The sequence below is a fragment of the Plasmodium relictum genome, assembly GCF_900005765.1.
Source record: "Plasmodium relictum strain SGS1 genome assembly, chromosome: 4".
In the NCBI taxonomy this organism is placed as follows: domain Eukaryota; phylum Apicomplexa; class Aconoidasida; order Haemosporida; family Plasmodiidae; genus Plasmodium; species Plasmodium relictum.
The window spans coordinates 379,696-400,007 of NC_041682.1; the positions used below are offsets into that span (position 1 = coordinate 379,696).

The 20,312-nt window shown below is 17.2% G+C and overlaps 7 protein-coding genes across 7 annotated transcripts; 3 read left to right on the forward strand and 4 right to left on the reverse strand.

Annotated features, from left to right (window-relative positions):
- Positions 1 to 160: 160 nt before the first annotated feature.
- PRELSG_0410200 (zinc finger protein, putative) lies at positions 161 to 1,114 on the reverse strand (the record flags this gene model as incomplete). Its single annotated transcript, XM_028680245.1, has 1 exon — positions 161 to 1,114. One exon carries the CDS (start codon positions 1,112 to 1,114, stop codon positions 161 to 163), a length of 954 nt encoding a protein of 317 aa, XP_028531761.1.
- Positions 1,115 to 2,870: 1,756 nt separating this feature from the next.
- On the forward strand, positions 2,871 to 3,867 carry PRELSG_0410300 (conserved Plasmodium protein, unknown function; the record flags this gene model as incomplete). Its single annotated transcript, XM_028680246.1, has 2 exons — positions 2,871 to 3,188; positions 3,352 to 3,867. 2 exons carry the CDS (start codon positions 2,871 to 2,873, stop codon positions 3,865 to 3,867), a joined length of 834 nt encoding a protein of 277 aa, XP_028531762.1.
- A 331-nt stretch (positions 3,868 to 4,198) lies between these two features.
- MA (microneme associated antigen, putative) lies at positions 4,199 to 4,996 on the reverse strand (the record flags this gene model as incomplete). Its single annotated transcript, XM_028680247.1, has 1 exon — positions 4,199 to 4,996. The coding sequence occupies one exon, from the start codon at positions 4,994 to 4,996 to the stop codon at positions 4,199 to 4,201; it is 798 nt and encodes a 265-aa protein (XP_028531763.1).
- Positions 4,997 to 5,915: 919 nt separating this feature from the next.
- On the forward strand, positions 5,916 to 6,776 carry PRELSG_0410500 (mitochondrial ribosomal protein L27 precursor, putative; the record flags this gene model as incomplete). The annotated part of the gene is made up of 1 exon (XM_028680249.1): positions 5,916 to 6,776. The coding sequence occupies one exon, from the start codon at positions 5,916 to 5,918 to the stop codon at positions 6,774 to 6,776; it is 861 nt and encodes a 286-aa protein (XP_028531764.1).
- A 653-nt stretch (positions 6,777 to 7,429) lies between these two features.
- Positions 7,430 to 13,375, reverse strand: PRELSG_0410600 (conserved Plasmodium protein, unknown function; the record flags this gene model as incomplete). Its single annotated transcript, XM_028680250.1, has 2 exons — positions 7,430 to 9,891; positions 10,030 to 13,375. The coding sequence occupies 2 exons, from the start codon at positions 13,373 to 13,375 to the stop codon at positions 7,430 to 7,432; spliced, it is 5,808 nt and encodes a 1,935-aa protein (XP_028531765.1).
- Positions 13,376 to 15,969: 2,594 nt separating this feature from the next.
- Positions 15,970 to 17,264, forward strand: PRELSG_0410700 (inorganic pyrophosphatase, putative; the record flags this gene model as incomplete). The annotated part of the gene is made up of 3 exons (XM_028680251.1): positions 15,970 to 16,587; positions 16,681 to 16,743; positions 16,845 to 17,264. The coding sequence occupies 3 exons, from the start codon at positions 15,970 to 15,972 to the stop codon at positions 17,262 to 17,264; spliced, it is 1,101 nt and encodes a 366-aa protein (XP_028531766.1).
- A 280-nt stretch (positions 17,265 to 17,544) lies between these two features.
- On the reverse strand, positions 17,545 to 20,166 carry PRELSG_0410800 (conserved Plasmodium protein, unknown function; the record flags this gene model as incomplete). The annotated part of the gene is made up of 1 exon (XM_028680252.1): positions 17,545 to 20,166. The coding sequence occupies one exon, from the start codon at positions 20,164 to 20,166 to the stop codon at positions 17,545 to 17,547; it is 2,622 nt and encodes an 873-aa protein (XP_028531767.1).
- Between the last annotated feature and the right edge of the window lie 146 nt (positions 20,167 to 20,312).

Sequence of the window (20,312 nt, forward strand, 5' to 3'; positions counted from 1 at the left end):
AGACTAAATAACTATTTTTGTTTCTTTTCATATTTATTTCTTATAATTTTCCTTTTCCTTTTTCCTTCTCTCTTTTTTTTTTTTTTTTTTTTAATACTCCTTTTTTTTATATTAATAAATTTTTGTATTATTTCTCATTAGTTTTTTTTTTATCTCTATATTACATTAAATCTTCTAAGTTGTCGTAATCATCATCTTGACTGTTTTTTTTATTTTGGCTATTTTGATTAATTGATGAGTTTTCATTATATGAAAAATTAAAATTATTATAATCTGATTTAAAAGGAACATTTGTATAACTCCATTTATCAGGAATTTGCATAGAATTACAAAATTTAGAACTATTATTATTATTTATTATATTTTTATTGCTTAAATTATTATTATCAAGTGATTTATTATTAATAATTAAATTGTTTATGTTAAATGTATTTTCTTGTACTGGATTTTGTTTTTTTATATCAGAAAAAGGTGATACTTTACTAGAATCAGTATAATTTGCATCTGAATTTTTATTTATATTATTTATTTTTAAAAATTCATGATTCATATCATTTTTATTATATTCATAAATTAATTCTTTTTCATTTTCTCCTATACTAGTATATTTATTATCTTCTTTAGTTTGATTGTTTTTTCCATAATTAAAAAAGTTATTTTTACACAATTCTTTTTTGGGAGATATTTCTTTTGTATTTTGCACATCACTAATACTACTGCTACTACTTTTTTCACTAATTTTTTTCTTTTCTTTTAAAAACTTATGCTTAAAATAGATATGATAGTTAAAACTTTTTTCATTCAAATAACCTTTTTTACAATCATTAAAAGGACATATATAAATTTTATCTTTTATAAATATATAATCAACATCATTTATGTAGCTATTGCAAATTAAACAATTTTGTTGAAGTACACTTAAATAATAGCATTTATTACAAATTATATGATAACAAGGATTAATTCGGATTTTCGAATTAAAGGGCTTATTGCATATTGGGCAGAAAATAGAAGAAGAGTGTTGGATTGAATTTACTTCATAATTTATATTTAAACATTTTGATACATTTAATGTTCTATTTCTGTAATTGCCATTATTTAAAAATGTATTCATTTTTACTAAAAAAATTAAATCAATAATTCTAAAAATTCCAATGAATATTTAAATAATTTATATACAATATTAAAAATTTAATTTTAGAAAAAAAATTATATATATATATATATATATATATATATTTATATAAAAAAAAGGAAATAAAAATACCATGTAAAACTTCTAATAATGAATAAATTTAACTTTTATTTAAAAAGAATAATGATATATAATGTAATAATGTTATACTTTTAAGAAAAAAATTAAAAATTTTATAAATCAGTGGTTTCGTACTATATATAGATAAATTTTTGCTTCATATAAAAAAAAGAATAATTATTTATGATTTAATTATAAATAATAAAATTTATTAAAAAATTCGTGATCATTAGAAAAAAAATAAAAAAAAAAATTTCAGAAAGAAAATAAATATAAAATGTTGAAGTAAAAATTTATAATTAAAAATTTTATAGCTTTTTTAGCGCACATAAATATGAAAAAAAAAAAATTTAGAAAATTTTACTTCTAATATACCATTTAATTCATTAATATGATAAACATATTTTTTTTTAAACATAAAAAGGATTATCCAAATCCAGAAAAAATAGCAAATAAAAAGGAAAATTTTATTATATTATCAACAAATTAGAAATAAATTTAAGATTAAGAGACAATAAATTGATGCTTTAGTTAAATATTTAAATAAAGAATCATATTAAATATTTATTTATTTTTTTTTTTTCTGAGGGAAATTTAGAGCTTTTAGCTACACTTTTTATGATATGAAAATGAAACTTTTTTTTTTTTATTGAGAAATAAATTTCAAGGAAGAAATGAAAAAAGAAAATTTTAAAGAGTTATGGTTTTAATAAATTAAAGAAAAAGAAATTTATAATTTTAATACTGTTATTAAGATCCATACACTTCTACAACAATACACAATAAAATATATGAAATATAATAAGAATTAAATAAAGAAAAATTACAATGCTGAATTTTTTAAATATAGCTGTTCTTGTGTGATAAAATTTATTTTTTTTTTTTGTCAATTTCTCTTTAATCTTTATTATGAATTTCAAAATATTTTTTTTCCCCAAAATAAAAATGATAAAAAGAAAAAAAAAATTATTCCAATCATATTTGAATATATTTTTTATTTTTACTTACATCAACATATCTTTATATGTTTACAGATATACTTTAAATGCATGTAAAAAAAAAAGAAAACAAAACAAAAGAAAAAAGAACATACTAATATTAACGTTAGAATGATCAAAATTGATCTTGTTTTCGTTCTAATATGATGTAAATGTTTTATTCTTTTTTTTTTTTCTTTATAAGTAAAAAGTGTAGAATATATTTTATAGATGTAATTAAATAAATATGTGGAAAATATATCAAAAATAAGGCTGTTATATATCTCCTATAACAATATTAAAATAACCTTTTTTTTTTTTGTATATATATATATATATATATTTAAATTAATTCACACAAAAGGAAAAAAATTACATGCAAATAATAAGATTTCAAAGTTGTAAAGGAATAAAAAACATTTTAAACAACTGAAGTTGTCTAATAATTTTTTTTTTTCTATTTCTTTTAAGCCTAACCTCAAAATTTAATGTTCTTTCATTCATAATAAAAAATTTGATTTGTTTAAATAGATAATTTTTTTCAAATTTTTTCTTTTTTAAGATAATTATAATTATTTGAGATGCCTTCTTTTGTTTTTATTTTTTTTGTAATTTTTTAAATATTCAAATTTTCAAAAATGCTAAATAGTTTTGTATATATATTTTTTGTAATATTTATTGTACTAAATAGATATGGGCTAATACAAAGTAGTTCCAATAATGCAAAAGAAAATAATGAATTATACTTAACAAGAACAAATGAATCTTATAATTTTTTGGAAGCATCACTAAATGCTATAAATAATAAAAGACCTTCATATGATGATGTCTTAAAAAAATTATCAGCAGTTAATCTACCTAATATACATCATGAAATGATTAAAAATTTAAAATTTGATAAATTAAAGGAAATTTTAAATATAAAAAATTCTATTTTAAATTGTATTCTAGAATCAGTAAAAAAAAAAAAAAAAAAAAAAAAACTTATAATTTAAAGTAATTTCTTCATTTTAAAATATATTACCTATTAATTTTACATAAATTATATATAAATTTTAAATATATTAGTTAGTTATTTTTTAATATTTAAATTTTTTTTTTTTTTTATTTTCTTAATAGGTTTTACAAATGGTTAAAGCTTTACCTGCTATTGTTCAAGAAATTCTAGAATATAATGAATTTTGTTCATCTATTGAAGTTCAGTTTTCTTTTTTGTTTGCAGTAGATGCAGAGTATAAAGAAAAAATTGAAGATTGTCGTAGAGAAACTACAGATAGTATTATAACTGGTTATTTTTCTTTTTATTTAGACGATATTAATTTAATTGTAAAAAGGTATAAAGAAAAACCAGATGATATTTTTAATAGGTTTGATAGTATAGTAGAATGTTTAGATGAATTTTATAAAAAAGTTACTAGACCTTTTAATGAGCATGTAAAAGAAACAGAACTATTTAGAGATTTTATGAATAATTATAATAAACCTAAAAATGCTGCTTACGTAGATTACTTAAAAGAATTTCTAGATAATTTTGATCCAAATTGGTCTAATGAAAAAATAACGGGATTTTTTGATGAACTTTATTATATTTATTCAACAAATAATACATATATTTCTTGTTTTTATCTAATTTAAAAAACATTTATATATTAGAATTTTTCTAGATATTTTTTTTCTAATTATTTTATTTTTTTTTTTAAACAGACACCTCTTATAATAATTAATTCTTGAATTTCCATTTTAAAAATTATGTACATAAAATGTTTACTTAAAAAAAAAAAAAAAGATAACTGTTTTTTTTTTTATTAATTCTCAAAAATTCATGTCTTCATATATATTAAAGGTTATTTAATAAAAATATTTACATAAAAAAAGTTTTTTTTTTAATTTTTTTTTACCATTATTAAATTTCAATTAATTGTTCACGTATATATTAAAAAAAAAAATACATATATATATATATATATTATATGTAGTTTAATTTCCTTATTCCTAAGGTTTCTTCAAATAGTCTAACACTCCTCAAGAGAATATTTGAATTTATTCTTTTTTCTAGTTGAGAAACTTTTAATGCTCTCTGCCAATGTTTATTAATTAAAAAAAAAGAAATAAAAATTGATGACACAAAAAGCATTTGATTAAAACGACTACTTAAAATTTTTTTAAATAAAAGATAAAGAAAGCCTTTTCTTTTTTTATTATCTTGAATTTGACTAATAGCATTAGAAGCAACTTCTGTTTTATTATTAATAATAATATTCTGAGGTATAACTTTTGATGAATTCATTAAATGATTAGATAATAATTGTTTTTGTAGATTTACATTCATCATTTGCAAAACTAAAACATCGTTTTTTAATTTTTTGAATTCATTATAAAGAATATCTTCTTTTGCTTCTTTATTTTTTAAACATATTTCTTCACTTTCTTGATTGATACCTTTATAATTTAATATACTTTTCTTATTTTTATTATTATAATCATATATATTCTTCATATCATTATTTTTACCTTTTGTGCCTTCTACATCTTTTTCATTAAAATTGTTGTAATAAGAATAAATTAGTTGCTCATGAAAATCCTTTTTCATCCTTTCAATTTCTTCATTTTTATTCATTTTTTCGTTTACTTCTTTATCAAAATTAATTTTTTTTCTATCATTTTTATCGTCCTCTTTAAAATATTTAGATTCTCTTCTATAAATATTATTAAACAAACTACTGTTTAATAAATTAAATTTATTTTTTACAAAATAATCATGCATTATTATATCGGAAATGAAATTTAATTAAATATAATGGGAAAAAATAATTCATAAGAATAATTAGAGAAAAAAAAAATTATAAATTTAAAAATATAAATATGAAAAATTTAAATGAAAAAAGAATTTTTTTATAAAAAAAAAAAAAGAAAAAAAAAAAAAAACTAAGTTTTCAAGCATAAAAATTTATTTAAATTAAATGAAAAACAACTTGTTCTGAATTTAATGGCTCTTAAAATTTATTTTGGCATTTTAAAATCATATTATACTTTTTTAAAAAAATAAAAAAAAAAAAAAAATTTAAGCAATAATTAAAAAAATAAATATATATATATATTTATAAAATTATAAATAACAATATATAAATATGTGCATATTTATTCATATATAAAATAAATTTAAAATACTGTAAAAAATAAAATTCTTAAAAAAGTTAAAATTTATATCTTTCTGTAACTAAATTATATTTCATTATAATTATACACACGTTCTCAAAAAAAAAAAAAAAAAAGCGAAGAAAAGGAAAAAAATAAATAAAAGAAAATACAAGAAAAAAAAAAAGTAATAATTTGATAAACTATTAAAAGATAAAAATATAAATATCAGAATAATATAAAGGTAATGAATATAAAAAGAAAATAGTTGTATAGTAAATATCATTTATTCATTTAAACAAGAAAAAAAAAAGGTGTGTTTAAAGAAAAAGCTGTATAAAATTAATTAAAGTATTTTAAAATTTTTTGAAGATTATCTTTAAAATATTAAAAAAAAAAAGAAAAAAAATTTCTTGTAATTAAATATAGTCTTTTAAAAGTAATAAAGTTAAAATTAAAAAAAAACATAAATATATATATATATATATATAATATTATAAAAAACTGGAAAAATGTAAATAATTATAGATAGTAAAAAAATAATAAAAATGATAACTTTGTTTCCGATATCAAAAATTTTTAATAAAATAAATGAAAAACAATGTTTTAACAATTTTAATTTATTAAATAAAAGAAGTATACTTATGAGTAATGTAGGACTACGTTGTATAAGTACAAGTATGAATAATATTAATTTAATAATTAAAAAGAATATTTTTAAGAATAATATCAATAAATTTAATTTGACAGATAAAAAAAGTGTATTTATAAATAATATAAGATGTTGTTATATAAATACAAATATCAATAAATATATGCAAAATGATAAAGATAAATATTTTTTTAAAATATTCAAAAGAAATAAAATGGTAAAAACTAGTTCCTATAGAAGAAAAAGTAGAAGTTCTCCAAATGGCCAGGGGCAAAAGGCAAAAATCGGAATAAAGAGACTAAGTGGTGAATATGTAAAAACAGGACAGATGCTGGTAAAACAAAGAAAAATTATAGCATTTAATTATGAAAAAAAAACAAGAAAAAGAAATTTCAAATATTATCCTGGTGAAAATGTAAAAGTTTCAAAAAATACGAGCTTAATTGCTTTAACAAATGGAAGAGTTAAATACACTTTTCATGTTATACAAAATATTTTAATTGTTAATATACTACCAGAAGAGTTAGAAGAATTAAAAGAAGAAGATTTATATAGATACAGAACAGAACATGTAAAATCATTTGAAGAAAACAGAAGCTTAATTTATTTAAGGATGAAAAATGTTATTACATTTCCAAAATTTAAAAAAACTCAGTATATTAAACCACCATTAAAACCTCAATTTCTAACAAAATATGATATTTATGATAATCCCACTCTCCAAAAAGTACCTATTCTATATCATAAAAAAAAATAAATTTCTTAATTTATTAAAAGAAAAGTAGATAAATATATAAGAATATTATTCTATAAAAAATTTATAGAAAAATGATATAGAATTGTTCTAATGCTACGATGTTCTTTAAAAAAATTAATAATAGAAATAATTTATACGCATATATTTTTTAAGATATTATAAAATTTATAATTTATTCATTGTAAATTATTACTAAAAAATATTTGTATTGATGGAACAATAATTCTATTATTTTCTATGAAGTTTATTAATAATTTAAAAAAAAAAAGCGAACAAATTGTGAGTATAACTTTTAAAAGGATTTTTTAATTTAAAAGAATTATTTTATTTATTAAAAATATATATATATAATTTTTCTGATTGAAATGAAAATGAAATCAATTTGTTTAATTCATATTTTTATTTAGAGAATATTCGTTTTATGTTTATGCTAGAAGATGAAAAATATACATGAAATTTAAAATCCGTTAAAAAAAAAAAAAAAGATACAAAAAAGATAAAGTTTAATTCATAAAATTTTAATATATATAAAACACATAGCATCGTTATCTTTTAAAATAATTTTATAATTTTTTAATTTAAAAAATTTATTATATTTTTTAAAATGATTATTATTAAATTTCAAATATATATATATATATTCATATTATATATTAAGAAGAACAATCACTTTGAAATATATACGTATAATAATCATTAAAAAAAAATTTATTATAAATATAATCTAATTTATTATTTTGAAATTTATTTATCTGTATAATTAAATTATCTCTATTAATGTAAAACTTCTTAATAATATTTTGTGCATCTACTGATGTTAAGATAATAATATTATTTTCTAATATTTTAAAATTTTTGTCAAATATAAAAGAGAAACTAGCCTCAGTTTTGTTGTGAAGAAATGGTATTAATGAATTCATAATGTTTTTTAATATATCAATAATATTTATAATGTTAAATATGATTTTACTTATCGAAAAAAAGTTGGTAGATAAGAAGGAAAATTTGAATATATGTTGTACAAAGGATTTATGAAATTTTATTAAATCATAAAATTTTTTAATTTTTAATATGTTATGAAAAAAAAAGAAATAATTTCTATGTATATTCATATTTATTAAATAGTCATAAATATAATTTATTATAAGCTTCATTTCACATCTTATTTTATTAAAATCGTTTAAAATCTCGTTGAATATTTTTACATTTTCTAAAAATTTATCCATTTTTTTGTAATATAAAAATTTTTTGTGAAATCCAACGTTAAAAAATCTTTTTTTAGTCATGAATACATTGCATAAATTTTTAGTTATTATACATTTTTGTTCATATATATTTTCTTCATTTAAATTATTTTTATTTGCTATATTTTCAATTATGTGCATATATTTAAAATCATTATAATTCATTTTATTACACTTTTCTTCTTTGCTTATATGTTGATATATAAATGGTTTTGAATAAGTAGAAAAGATTAAAAATATATCATTTAAATTGTTTAGTGTAAAGTAAAATAATGATGTTAACTTGTATATGCTATTGTAATAATTTATAATATCCTCATCAAAGAATATTCTCAGTGTATATGGAACAATGACACGAAAATTTATGTAGAAAAATTTTGTTGATATATCTTTTGCTTTATAAAAATTTTTATCTAAATAATAATATACTACTTTTTTTTTATTATAAATATTGTATAACTTTTTTGTATTTACGTCTTTATTTTTTTTATTATATAATAATGAACATAAAAATTTATAATTCCTATCACTTTCACAAAATAAATAGCACTTCAATAAACATAAATAAATTAAAAGATTTTTATTTATTAAAAAAGAATAAACAAGAATTTTATTTATATTATCATAATGATGATTAATAGGAATGAATAAATTTCTATAAAGAAGATAATTTATGCTTTTTATTTCAAATTTACATTTTCTTTTTTTCTTTTTATTATATTTTTTATTTTCTTTTTCTTTAATTATATGATCAATTTCATTTAAAGTAGAATTATTATATTTTTTTAGCTTCATTTCCTCCTTTTCTATATATAATAGTCTCATATCATTTTTACTCCATCTCTTCTTATTGAATTCTACTACATTTTCTAATTTTTCATCATCACAATAATTTATATTAAATGCAAGAACATCATTTCTTCTATCTGTTCTTGATGAATCACTAAAATTAATGTTTGCAGAAAAATCAAATGTTTTCTTAATATTATCATTATTAAATTTTTCTTTAGAATACTCAGAATTGTTAGAATATTCAAAATCGGAGTATTCACTTAAATCATCAGAATTATAATTATCATTTAAGTTATTAGAATTGTAATTATCAATTAAATGATTAGAATTAGAATTATCATTTATATTTTTTATTAATAAAGAATTTTCAAAAGGAATGCCATTTAAAAGATTTTCATAGCTAGTAAAACTTTTATTTTGATATTTATTCACTTTTTTAATTTCTAGATCATCATTTCCCCTAAAATTATTATCCTTATATGAATGAATTTTCTTAATATTTTTAAATCTACATTTTTCTTCTTTTAATCTACTTTTTTTGTTAATTATTTTTGAACTATTTAATTTCACCAACTTACATATTTTTTTGTTTTCGTTTTTTTTTACTTGAGATATTTTTTGTATTGCATTTCTATTTTTAATATATTGATTATGCTTTGTAATTTTGTTTAAATCAATTATATGATCATTTAATATACTATAAAATCTTAAAAAATAATACTGTAACTTCTTATTAATATTTCTTTTCGTTTTTTCATAAACAACTTTTGAAACTTTTTCATTATTCCAATATTTTATAAAAACATTACCAGACTTTTCATTTTTTACTTCTATTTTTTTATAATGAGAATCATTGTAAAAATTTAAAAAATTTATAATTTTATTTATTGAAAAAGAGCAAAGTAATTTTACGATATCTGCTTTTTTTATGTTATTAATTCCACTCATATCCTCTTTAATATATTCTTTCTTTTTTCCTAGTGATATTTCATTTTCTATGTTTTTATAATGTATGATTTTAGGTATAGCTAAATAGAAGTCTTCTTCACTAGACATTCTTAAAATTCTTGATAATATACCTATTGAAAAAAAAAAAAAAATTAATAAAATTAGAAAAATAGAGTAATAAAAAATATTAAAGCTAAATTTATTAATAATAAAAAAAAAGGTTAAATGTTAGAATAATATGTATATAAAGTTGCAAAACGTAATATAACCTGTATAGTAAACTATTTCAATAGAATATTTAAAAAAAACAGGAAGAGAAATAAATGAATTATTTAATAAATATGTTTTATCATAATACTTTGTATTGTTATGATAAATATAAAAAAATTGATTTAATGCATTTTTATTTATAATATATTCAAAATAATAATCTTTATTTAATCCCATGTAAACATATGAATAAAGAAAATGTAAAAATGGTTTAATAATTCTTAAAAAAATAAAGTTACACAACTTTATGAGATTTTTTTTGTTGGTATTAAGAAATAAATAGTAATATCTATAAATATAACTTAATAATTCATTTCCTCTTGGATAAATAAATAAATTATAATTATGCATATATATTTTTTTTGATAAATATTTATTAAAATCATCTTTTTCGTTATATACTACTTTACTATGTAGTATTTCATTTATCTTGTTATCCTCATTCATATCATTACTTTTTTCTTTTCTTTTTTTTAAATTTTTCCTTTCATAATTTTTATGAGATAAACCATATATAATATTAGAAAAATAGTTGTATTCGTGTAACTGCTTACATTTCTCAATAGAAGAATTATTAATATAATTAAAAGGATTTTTATAGAATTTGTAATATTTTTTGTAAAATATCTCACTACCATATGTATAACTAGAACATAAAAAGCTTAAAAATTCTATACATTCAGTATGTTTTTTAATTTTATAGTATATATCTAATGGGCTTTTTATATGTTCTTGCAATATAATATTTCTCATTCTTTCCTCAAATATTAATAAATATTTTCTAATTGAATTAATAAAAGAAATAAATACCTTTCCTAATGGTATTTCCTCTTCATAATAAGAATCATTATCATTTTTTTTTTTTTTTTTCTTTTCTTCTTTTTTAATATTTATAACATTAGTATCTTTCTTTTCTCTTTTTGTTAAAATGTTCATTGAATTTGAATATTTTTTTTTTTTATATATAATTTTTGTAAAAACAAGAATAAAAATTTTTATATATCTAATTAATGTTCCTATCTTAGAAATATAAATAAATATATGTAAATATTTTTGATAAAAATAAGATGAAAAGTAGTTTTGAAATGGCTTAAAATAAAGATGAAATATTTTGTTGTTCTTTTTGTTTATCCAAAAAGCTATATTCTTATCCACGCATATAATATTTTTACTAATGTATATACAACCATTTCTAAAATTTTGGATTTTTTCTTTATATATATCTACTATATTTTTATTGTTGTTAACATAAGAACATGAGAATATTTCGTTTTCATATCCGAGTAAACAATTTAAAATTTTATATTTCCAATTCAAAGTGTCATTAAATTTATTATAATAATTTTTACTACATAAAAAAAAAAATCTCTTTAAAATTAAAAACCTGTATTCTTCTATTCTATTATTTATACTACTTATTATATTTTTATGTAAAGTAACATAAATACTATTAATTATACTTAAAAAATAGTTTTTATATTTTTCTTTTTTATCTATTACTATTTTCCTTTCCAATATTTTTAAAACATATGTATCATTCATGAAGGATTTCAACCATATGAAAGTGTCTTCATTTTTATTTGAATTAATTAAATTATCATTAAAGATATTCATGTCTTCATAAAATATATCAATTGCATTATTTATATTTTCTATTTCTCTTTCATTCTTACAGTAATCGTTAATATTTATGTAATCCATTTCATGTAATTCAAGTTCATCCTTATATATATCGTCGATATTAAAGCTGAGTATTTGGTTAAAATTAGAATGCTTTATATTTAGTGCGTTATTATTATTACGATTATTGTATTCTCTTATTAAGTTATTTTCTTCAAGAAATATTGTTTTTAAAGTTTTTTCATCTATATCTTTATTCACTATAAAAGTGTTATTATTATTATTTCTATGTATAGAAAAGTTATTGTTTACAGATATGTTATTACCTTCATTGTAAAAGGACGAATCTTTATTATTATCGAATATATTAAAATTATTATAGAATTTTTCTTTTACATTAAAATAATTATTATACTCATTATTGAATAAGTACATTTTAGAAAAATTTTCATCTGTATAACTTCTCAAACGATTATTATTACAATTATTTATATTATTGCTATTATCATCATTTGTGTTATTTAATGATAAAAAGGAAAAGTTGTCTATAGGAAAACTATTATCATTTGAAAATTTGGGATCATTGTTATTTTTTTCTTTTTTAAAAATATATTGCTTATATTTTAATGTCAGATTATTCATTTCATTTAACTTCATAATATATTTTTTAGTAAACTCATTTTGAAATAATAATATAAAGTTACAAATATTTTTATACTTTTTTATATTTAAATCATAATTTATCTCGTTAAAATTAATTCGAACTCTTAAATTTAAAAGTAAATTAAAAGATAACTTACTAACATTTCCAATATTAATATTTTCATTAAATATATCAAAATTATAAAAATTTTTCAGTTCATTATAATCAAACTTATTTTTTATATTTACATCATTTTCAACTAAATTATTCAAAAAACTGGATAGTAAAAATAACAAATTTAAAAAATGTTCATGGCAAGTAAATTTCAAAACTGTATTTTTTTTTATCATTAATTCATCTATTGAAAAGTAACATTTAAAATATAAATACAAGCAAATAAAATCAAAATAATATTTATTTTTCATTAATAAAAAACAATAATAAACCATTGAAGTATATAATTCTGTGAATACGAGTCTGTTTTTGTTTGAATTACTTTTTCTATTACTTATATCAAAGAAATCATCTGTGTATTCTATGTAATTATTCCTATTATTATGTAAATTCAAAACCTCTAAATTTTTATTAACATCATCACTTTTATCTTCTTTAATCAAATCATTTTTTATATTTTTTAAGTTGCTCAAATTGTCTGTTTTATTTTCGTTTATTATTTCAAGTGAAGAATCACTATTCTCATTATAATTATTTAAATTACATTTTTTCTTTTCTTTATAATACCTTTTTAGTAATTCATAGAAGTATTTATAACTGTTAGAACATATATCAAATAAATATTGGTTATTAACATATTTAATATCATAATTATATTTATAATTATAAAATTTATTAAATAAATTAAAATTTGTTTTCGTTTTATATAAAATATTGGCGTATATAAACTTTTTTATATCTAATTTGATTTTTCTTAATATTCTTTCATTTTTAATAGGATATTTACTCGTTTCAATATCACACCAATGATCTATAATGTTTAATAAAGATAAATTTACATAATCATATTTTTTTATTTCTTTATTTAAATAATATTTTTTTTTTTCGCATAAATCAATATTTAACATTTTAATCTGACAAAAAGGAAAAATTATATATATATATATATATATATGTATGTATATATATATTCAGAACATATACAAGTTTTAAATTTAGTAAATATAAAAGTTATTCATTTTAAATAAACTAAAAAAAAAAAAAAAACAAATAAAAGAAAATTATTTAAAATTTTTTAAAATATATAAAAAAGACAAAAAAAAAAAAAAAATTCTTGTAAAATTATGATTTTATATGTTTTTATTTTTTTATTTTTTAATATTTAGATCAAATATATTTTTAAATGTAAAAATATAAATATAAAAAAAAAAAAAAAGTATATCCAAGTAAGAATTATAACTTATTTTTAAAATTAATAAGCGAATAAAATTATTTTATTATCCCCTGTTTTTTTATCGTTTATATAAAAATAATCATTTATTAAAAAAAAAAAAAAAACGGATTAAGTAGAAACTATATAGTATGAATTATTTGATCAGTTTCATATTTTCGTTTTATATTTTTTTAATTTAGTGAATACAATTACAAAAAATCAACAATGAAGAAATGAAAAATATAACGGGAAGATTAATGCAATGTTATACCAAATTTTTTTGCTTTTTTTAATTTTTATTAAGTATGTTAAAAATTATAATGTGATATTTCTTTATACTTCTAAAATTATATATATGAATAAATTTAATAGAAAGTTTGATACTTTAATTAAATTAAAGATAATGTAATGATTACATTTCTATGATTCAATATTATGTATTCCTTTTTTTTAACATAAAATTTTTATGTTTAAATATTTTAATCTAATATTATAATGAAACTTTTTGTTTTATTACACATGCTTTTTTACGTTTCTAAAGGTTATACGAAAAATAAAAATAGTAAAAAAGGAATAACCAAATAACATAAAATAATATTTATTAATAAAAATATAATTATTTATTTTAAATGATACATATATATATTCAAATATATTATTTTTTTTTATCCTCTAGGAATAAGTAATCTATATAGAGAAAAAAAAGTGGCTAAGTCATTGAGGATGAGATGCTTTATTAAAAAATACATACACGTATAAAAAAAAAAAAAAAAAAAAAAAAACAGTAAATAAATATTAAATATAAGTTTCATTTATTATATTTATATTTTTATTGTAATTCTAATAATTTCATATAAAATTGTAATACAATTTTTTTTTATATATTAGTTGTTTTACCCTTTGATACTTAGAAATTTTTTTTTAATGTGTGTTTTAATTAAGATTTTCAATGAAATCATGATAATATATTTTTTTTTTTATCTTCGTGAGATGATTTTAAAAAAAAAGAGAAGCGAACAAGAATATAAAAATTAATAGTAAAAAAGAATTTTACATGTATATATATATATATATATATATATATATTTTTCTTTTTATATGCATTTAAAATAAGATACTTAGCTGATATATATATTTTTTTTAATAAAAAAAAAATGAAGAAATAAAAAATAAACATATTCTCAATGCATATTACTTTAATAGTTACAGTTTGGCATATTATTAAAGCATAGCTTATATTATTATTTTATTTAATGTACAATTTATTATTTTTATTAAAAGATATTGCAAATGTATGAAATACATTTTTAATTAAAAAAAATTAAGTTACATAAAAAAAAAGTACAAAAATTAGCTTATGTTTTTATTTTAATTATAAAAAATGCTATCAAACAAATATGAGTATTAATATATATGTTTATATATGAGAATTTATTATTAAATATTCATTTGTTTATATTTAAATAATCTATGTATGAATTATTTATTATTTTTTTTTTTTTTTATAATTAAGATTTCTATTTATTTTTGAAAAACCTTATTCTTACATAGAAATATAATTTTTTTTTTTTTTATGGTATAGGAATAATGCTTAATTTTGTCAATATGCAAATATGCATGAATTGAAAATTAAGAACATATTTTAAATTTATATATTATGTGATAGAATAAAGTTATAATAAGAAAAAGTTTTGTTTTATAGAGAAATCATTATTTTTTTTTTTCATAATAAAATAAGTGAAATATAATATATAGTTAAGTATATATATGTATTCTTATTTTTTTATTATCCTAATGTGCATAAAAACATATTTGTATTTTTATGTTTGTTTTTAAGTATTTCCTTTATTTTTTATTATTATATTTACATATATTTATTAAATACTTATAAAACTAAGTATAATAAAGAAGTATATATTTTATAATTTATTAACATAAATTGTGTTTATATATATTTATTTAATTATTTGAGACATAATTATATACTTATAATATTTGCACTGAATTTTATTAATATTTTGTAGTTTAATACCTTAATAGTTTTGATACATATAAAAAAAAAATAAAATAAAGTAAAAAAAATACATAATTAAATTATTTCATTTATTTTTATTCTCATAACATTATATACAAGGTGCTAACTTTTTTAATTTTTAAATATAATATCAAAAAATAAATGTTATATTTTTTTTGAGATTATTAAAAAAAATTCTCAGAAAAATTTATAAATATATATGTTAATAAACTTTTTTTTTTAAGAATAATTTAGGAAATTTTATGAAAAGGAGAATGAAGAGTATGTTAATAAACGTAGATAATAAGAAAATATTAAATAAGGAAAATAAAGATGATTACTATTTGGAAACAAATAATGAATTAAAGGTTAGCTTAAATTTTCATAATAATAACATAATTTCGAATATTTTCTCAAATTTAAGTTTATTTGAAAAAATAAATAACATTTTTACTATTGAAAATAAAACGTATATGTTAAAATATTGTAATAATTTAAATGAGGATGATTTTAATATTTCATATTTTCAAAAAATAGATGAAAAATTTATTCCTATATCACCATGGCATAACTTCAATTTAATGAATGAAGATGGTACATATAATATGATTGTTGAAATAACTAAATATAATTACATTAAATTAGAAATAAAATTAACAGAAAAATATAATGTTATTAAACAAGATAAAAAAAAAGGAAAATTAAGATATTATCATAATTCAATTTACTGGAATTATGGTGCTTTACCACAGACCTATGAATACCCCAAACACATTTATAATTATAAAACAAAAGATAATCAACAAATTTTCTTTACTGGAGATGATGATCCATTGGATATAATAGATATTGGAAAGAATAACTTAAAAATGGGTGAAGTTGTTCCTGTTAAGGTAATATTTAGAAAATATATATATATATATATTGCATTTATTTTATCAATTTTGTTTTATCTTAATTTTTTTTTTTTTTTTTTGTTTAAATAGATTTTAGGAGCCTTCACTTTAATTGATGAGGGACAACTTGACTGGAAAATAATTGCAATTAATGTAAGATAAAAATAAAAAGAAAAATATGTAATAAAAATATATATATAGATATAAATATATGTTAACTATTTTTTTTTTTTTTATGTCTTCTTAATTTATAGAAATATGACAAAAATTTTGATAATATTAACAGCCTAGATGATATAGAAACATATTACCCTTACACCATGAATTTATTGTTAGAGTGGTTTCGTTCTTATAAAATGGCAGAGTCAAAAAAATTAAATATTATATGTAAAGAATTATATAGCAAAAAAGAAAGTGAAAATTTAATAAAAAAAATGCATGAATATTATTTAGAATTTTTAAAGGATGTAAAACTCGGTTCTAACAAAAACAATGCAAATTTAAATGAACATAGTAATAATGATAATATAAATACAAATGAGTGCAAACATAATGATTTTTCAAATAAGATACATGACGATTCTCTATATAATAACTTATTACATGATGTTCACGTTTCTTATTATAAAGCAAATCCATCTTATAAACCAAATGAAGACATTTGGGTACCTTAGAACAAATTTTAACAAAAAAAAATATATTGAAGTAACAAAATCAAAAATATATCAATAAAATAAAACAACATTTAAAAAAATGAATAACATATAAAATATTAAAAATATATATATATATTTATATATTTACATATATTTATATATATTAAAAAATTTATATTTTTATACCAAAATATTAAATAAAAAGTTATTTTATACACAAACTTCAAAGATAAAAATTTTTTAATTAAAAACGTTAAATAAGAAAAAAAAAAAAATTTCTTTATCTAAAGATTTTTGTTTATGATTTTTTAAATATAGAACCCCACATATATTTGTGATTATTGTCCTTATAAATATTATATATTAAGCAATATTTAGTTTTTTGAATTTTTTGAATTTCATGATCTTCTGAATTGCCAATCTCATAAATTGGAAATTCTTTGTTATTTTTTTTGTGAGCATTTTCCTTATTTGCATTATCACTTAATGACCATATAGAATCAGATGAATTAATTGGATTATTAAAAAAATCTTTGATAATTGTGTGGTTAAGAATAGTAAGAAAAAGAAAATTATTATCAATATCAACAACAATATCATTTTTCTTAACATATGGGCGTAATGGAAAATATAAAGAAAAACTGTGTATATTTTCTTTCCACATATAATATTTGGCTCTTCCTTCTATTGTTTCTCCTATATCATATCCTTTTAAACTTTGTTTTTTTTTAATATTTTCCGTATATCCTCTACTATATTTATTTTCACTCATTTCTTTCTTCAGATCATCAAAATATTTATCTGTTTTCTTTTTATGATGCTCATCTAATTGAGGATATAAATCTTTCCACATGTAATGATTTGGATCATATTTCATTTCATTTTCTAATTTCTTTAATAAAAAATCAGTTTTTATTTCTAGTTCTTTTTTTTTCTCATATTCTTCAGTTCTTCTAATTATTTCCTCCCTTCTTTTATTATTTTTTTCATTATTTTCCTCATTTATATCAAAATGTTCTGATTTATCATTTTCACTTTTAATATCAAGAATTTCTGTTTTGCTATTTTCATTTATATTTAAAGGTTTATTTTTTGTTTCTTTTTCTACTTTTTTTTTATTACTTAACTCTTTTTCAATTATATTTTTATTGTTTTTTTTTTCAGTATGATCCTTTGTATTTGGTTTTTCTTCGCTCGGCATATTTATATTTTTATTACTTAAGTCTATTATATTATTAGAGGAACCAAAAGAATACTTTTTTAAAAAATCTTGTGATTTTTCTTCATTTGAAAACATTTCAGGTGTTATACCAATCCAATTTTCATCAATACCGTATATATTACATAAATATATTTCCATTTTTATCCAATTTTCATTTGTTATAACATCATAAATATTCTTCTCTTCAGCATTTCCTGGTTCCGCTGCTGATAAAGCATTTTTAAATAATAAATTGTTCTTAATATAAAAAATAGATTTTTCTAATTTTTTCATAGTTAGAATGCATTTTTGTATTATATGATGGCTGTATAACAGAGGAAATTCCAACATAGTAGAATTTGTTTTTTTATTGTTTAATATTACTGTATCACTATAAGTATCATAAATATTGAATTCTATAGTTACATTTGATCTCATATACCTATTTTTATCAATATAATAATTTTCATCAGAATTAAATATATAATGAGACAAAACTTGTTTTATTTCTTTATCATATTTTTTATCATTTTCATCACATATTTTTTTTTTTTTTTTTTCATCTTCTAATAACTCATCTTCTCCTTCAGTAACCAACTGCTTCAATATATTTCCTTTGTTAAATGAGAAAAAATATTTGCTTAAATTCTTTTTATTATATAATTTTAATACTTCTATTTCATTATTCTCTTTTTCATGATTTTCATTATTTTCATGAGACTTTTCAAAAAAAAAATTATTTAAATACTTTTCTTTTCTATCTTTATCGTAATCATTAGAAACATCTCTTTCTCTTATATCTTCTTCCTTTTCCATTTTTTTTTTTTTTTTTTTTTCTTCATTAGTTTTTAAAAAACTTAGATAAGTATTTTTCATCCACTTAAATATAACATTCACTAAATTTTTAGAACTAATAAAAACGTTTTCCTGATATACATATTTTAATATATCATACATACTCAAATCTAAGAATTTATCTGAAAAGACATCTTCCTCTTCCTTCATATTTTTCATAATCTTTTTTTTTTTCCTTATTTCTCTTTTTTGAATTATATCATCTTCTTTTCCTTTTATGTAATTTTCAGCCTTTTTCATCATTTCGTCGAAACGTGTGTCATTATTTTGATCACTGTCGCTTATCATTGTATTATTCTTATCAGAATTTTCATTCTTACTACTTCTTTCATCATCATTTACATTTTGTCCATTTTTTTCACTTTTTTCGCTTATATCGTTTTCATTTAATTTTTTATTGTCTAAATAAATATGTTCCTTATTATAACTTAACGCTTCATTTATTACGTAATTTTCTTTTATTGATTCATCTTTGTTTGACGGGACTGTTTCATTGTTGCTTTCTACAGATTTTTTTTCTTGTTCATATTTAATATAATTATTACGGTAAAAATTGCTATTTCCACATTTATTATTGAAATAAAATATTTTACATGTTTTCTTATTCACACTATTTAGTATGTATATTTTTTTTAATATACTATTTCCTATAAAACATTTTTTATTAAAATCACTAGTATTATTTTTTACAGAGTATCTTTTCTTTACATTATATAAATAATATAAATAATTATTTTTTCTATTATTTTTGTATATATTATTTTGAAAATAATAATTTAAGTTCAGGTCATATTTACCAATTGCGCAGTTAAATAAAATAAAAAACAATATATATATTCTAATAAATATCCATAATTTGTTCATTATAAAAATTCTTTACCTTTTTTATAATTAACTTTTTTTTTGTAGCATGTTGAAAATAAAAAATTTAAATGAAATATACATAAGATACTAATGCTTTTATTTTTTTTTTTCCTTTTTTATGCTGATTAAAAAGTTGAAAAACTTTG